The 3820-nt window shown below is 43.7% G+C and overlaps 1 protein-coding gene across 1 annotated transcript in view; it reads left to right on the top strand.

Moving 5' to 3' along the window:
* Positions 1–338: 338 nt before the first annotated feature.
* LOC104617030 (liprin-beta-1-like) overlaps positions 339–3820 on the top strand; it is a gene marked incomplete at its 3' end in the record, with an annotated part of 13229 nt that continues 9747 nt past the window's right edge. Inside the window, exons 1-2 of the mRNA XM_010282240.1 lie at positions 339–402; positions 2472–2677. Of these exons, the coding sequence (XP_010280542.1) occupies positions 339–402; positions 2472–2677 (270 nt within the window). The remainder of the gene's footprint in view (positions 403–2471; positions 2678–3820) is intronic.

Here is a 3820-nt window from a genome sequence, read left to right as displayed (position 1 = left end):
GGTGCTCTATGGGGTGCCCCTTCAGTGGCATAGACCCATGGGCAGAGCAGACCACAGGCTGACCAACAGTAGGAACTGGATCATCAGGTTGGTGCTTTGGTTCTTTGATGCCAGTTCATGCCTGGTGGTGAACACCTCTAAGTCTTGTGGTCAGCAAATGGCCCCAGTCTTCCTGCTGGTCCGGCGATGGTGGTGTCTGAATTCAGAGAACATGCAATGAAATGAAATTCTCTTTTGCAGATTAAATTGCAGACTTGAGGCTCTGGATCCAACTCACACTATCGGTGTTTTATTGCTTCTTATGGTGTAGCTGGTGATAGTTCCTGAGAAGAGACAAGATGATGAGTGATGCAAGTGACATGCTCGCTGCGGCTCTGGAGCAGATGGATGGCATTATAGCAGGTAAACACTTGGGACAGCTTGTTCATTTAGTTGGTTCAGTCCTCCTTTCTCATACCTGGAGGGCAGAGTTTCAGGCAGAGAAGGGAACGTGCTGGTAATTGTGTTTGGTGTCTTCCATTATAGTTTAAAGATCACAAATAAATGGAGTGGAGGGAATGCACAGACTCTCACACACAGGCATAGCTGAATGGATTGTAGTTCTTCTCCTACCCTCTATCAAAATGTTGCTTAAAGTGGCTGAGAGGTGCAGTTCAGCTGGTGCACGCAGCACCATGCAAGCCAAGGACAATGCACGTTTCAAACCAGGATGAGTGTGTTTAAAAGAGCTGCTGCAAGGCAGGAAGAGGAAGTTTGCCTAATACTGGCTACTCTGAACTTCTCTCAACTCTGAAGAGTTAAAACATGAATTTAATTTTCCTTTTTTCAAAATTGGAATGCTTTGGTTCCAAACATTTGGTTTGGACCTGCCTTGAACGTTTGAGTTTTTTATAAGTACTTATAAAATGTAAGTGGTCCAAGGAGAGGCATCACAAAGTATACAATCTCTGCTTTTAAGTTGAGTCTAGTGAGTTAGAAAATAATGTAAGTACACAACACAGAGGAGCAAAGCGGCAAGAAGCTAATAGTTTAATCCTATTCCAGCAGAGCAATGCAAACAGCTACTCAAACTGAAAAAATACTCTGCAAAGATAGCAATACAGTTATAAAGTCTTTAATAGTTCCACTTAAAATAATTTCCCTTAGGGGGAAAAAAAATAATCATACAGTGCGTGCTTTGTTTGAACAATGACTTTTCTCTGCAGTTTTCCTAAAGATATTAAGGACACATAGCAGGAACACATGTAAAGTGGGTTCAGTTGCATCATAATGATCTCTAGAAATACATATAAGCTGTGACTTCAGTAATTTCCATAAGTAGGTACTGGTATTTGGATCCGATCATGTATCTGTGTTTCCAAGAGCCTGTTGGTTATGGCAGGATGAGGTTTAATATAAAAATAAAATCTGATGTTGGGATGTTTAAGTCACCACAGACTTAATTTACCTGTGTGTCTGAGCAGGCTTGCTTATAAAGTAATATAACAAAGGGATATCAACTCCTATGCTGTTGTGGGGATTTTTTTCTCTTCACTTTTTTTCAGAGGGAATTAGCAGAATACTTGCAGTTCTGTGGTTTACCAGATGAGGTGAATGAAAGTTCATGGAAGTGCATATATAGCATATCACTGTAGTTTCCAAAAGTTGACAGTACAAAAGTTGATGCTCTGTCATGAACATGTCTCATTGTGCCGAGGCATTACAGTATTAAGGTCACAAATCAGTATGCTGAAATTATAGTTGGAATTAGCTTAGGTTGACTTAAATCAACCTTAATCCTGAATTTGTAGTTTCCTTCCTTACTTAATATATAGCAACTTTCAATGTAGGTCAAGTGTATGTACTGTGAGTTTATGCCAATGAGAGATTTTTCTCTTTATTAGTATGCAGATGTCAGTGCTACCATGTCAACCTGTTGGGTTTAAAATTTATTCTCATGTAGAAGTGATACACTTTTTTTATTTATCTTTGTGTATTTCTTTATTATTTAAAAAAAAATATTTCCACTGCCTTGGAGCAGCATAACATATTTCTACATGGGAAAAAAAAATGCCGAGCATGGTTTCCTCTGGAAACCATCAGTGTCTGCCTTGGGTCATGCAACCTCTACAGGGTGACTCAAAGTGTTACCAGAGTCTGTTCCTTTCCACCTCCAATGCATCCCAGATAGCAGGAACCCAGCCCATGCCTTGAACCCATGGGCACGATTGTGGTGTATGTGTCCGCTCTTGAATCAGCCCACCTCCTTCCTGATGGAGCTTCTGTCCACCTAGCACAACAGCGAGGGCTTGCCCTTCTCCGAATTGCCACATGGCGCGGGGAGAATCCAGCACCAACGCTGAGTTTGGTTCAGATAAATACCCGCCGGGAGCAAATGCCGCCTAGCGTTTCTCAGCCTTGCTGCAGGTCTGACCTGCTTGTCTCGTGCTTGACCTCATGTGATTTTTTTTTTTTTTTTTTGCTCCCTCCAGGTTCAAAGGCACTGGAGTACTCCAACGGCATCTTTGACTGCCAGTCCCCTACTTCTCCATTCATGGGGGGGCTACGGGCCCTGCACCTAGTGGAGGACTTACGGGGCTTGCTGGAGATGATGGAAGTGGATGAGAGAGAGGGGCTGCGCTGCCAGGTCCCGGACTCGACGGCAGAGGCTCTGATTGAATGGCTCCAAAGTCAAATGGTACAGTTATCGCCTTGTTTCACTCGTAACACGCTCGTTTGGTGTCTTAGCTAGACCACCTCAGGCAGCGGGGCTGTGCTTTATGCAGGGCATTTGAAAGTTTTAGAGCAGGTTTCAAAGAACCAAAGGGAAGAGCTTTTGGTTTGGAGATGATGCTGTGGGGCCTTGGAAAAAACTGTAGCACAAATACCTTGTGTAGTGGGTTGGCCTGTGCTTTTTTTGATGTACCACTGTGCCTCATTTTGGGGAACAAAAAATTTTCAAATTTTCAAATTGGAGTTTCATCTCAGAGCTTTGGGGAAGGACATTTCTATACGAATCAGACACTTAAACGGGGGGGGGGGGTGAGGGGGGAAGCTGCTTTCAATATAAACTTTTCACTAAATAGCATTTTTGTCAGCATATTTTCTACAGGGACCAGTGTTGTTGTTGCTGAGCTTCCTTATCTGGTTTATAACAGAAATGAGTGGTATGAGCTCAGCATCCCTTTAACCTGGAAACCAAACAAATTTTTATTTTCTGTGTTTGTGACAGTCTAACAGTGTTTGTCACCCTTGCTTTAAAAATATGCCAAAATAATCTGACAAGGCTGTTCTTTCCCCAAGACTTGGTTTTCTCAAAAAATCAAATATTATTCGAGTGGAGAGTACCTGAAGACTATGCTGGGAAATAAAATGTTGTGTTTATCAGAGAGTGAGTTACATGGCATTGTTTTCAAAGGACCCACTGTTTTTTTTTCTCCAGGTGCCCTGTGACCAGTGACTTCCTAGCAGGGCCAAATAGGAGTCCTTGTGCTCGTGGTCTGTGGCAGGGTTTGCATTGTGGTGGTGTGGGTGTGCACAGGTTTTGGGGAAGCTCCAGCAGTGGAAGTCAAGACTTATTTCCAGAGGCCGTGCTCCAGGGTCTAAGTCAGCCTGTAGCTGTAACAATGACAGCAGCAGTGGGCGTGCACTTCTGCAGATTTTGTCAAATCCATATTACAGCAGTGTCCAGGTCTTCCCGTCTGACACACTTGGTGTTGGCCGAGGTAACGCCATACTGCTGAAGCAGGGGTGCCAGATCCGATGAAGGCTGGGTCTGACGCAGGACAGGCCACCATGGGTGGCTCTGTGTTGCACCCTGTGCATTGCGGCTGTTGGGACA

This window comes from Phaethon lepturus, unplaced genomic scaffold (genome assembly GCF_000687285.1).
Source record: "Phaethon lepturus isolate BGI_N335 unplaced genomic scaffold, ASM68728v1 scaffold3212, whole genome shotgun sequence".
NCBI classification, from domain to species: Eukaryota; Metazoa; Chordata; class Aves; order Phaethontiformes; family Phaethontidae; genus Phaethon; species Phaethon lepturus.
Note: the sequence above shows the minus strand (reverse complement) of the source record. Positions and strands in the feature narration are given on the sequence as shown.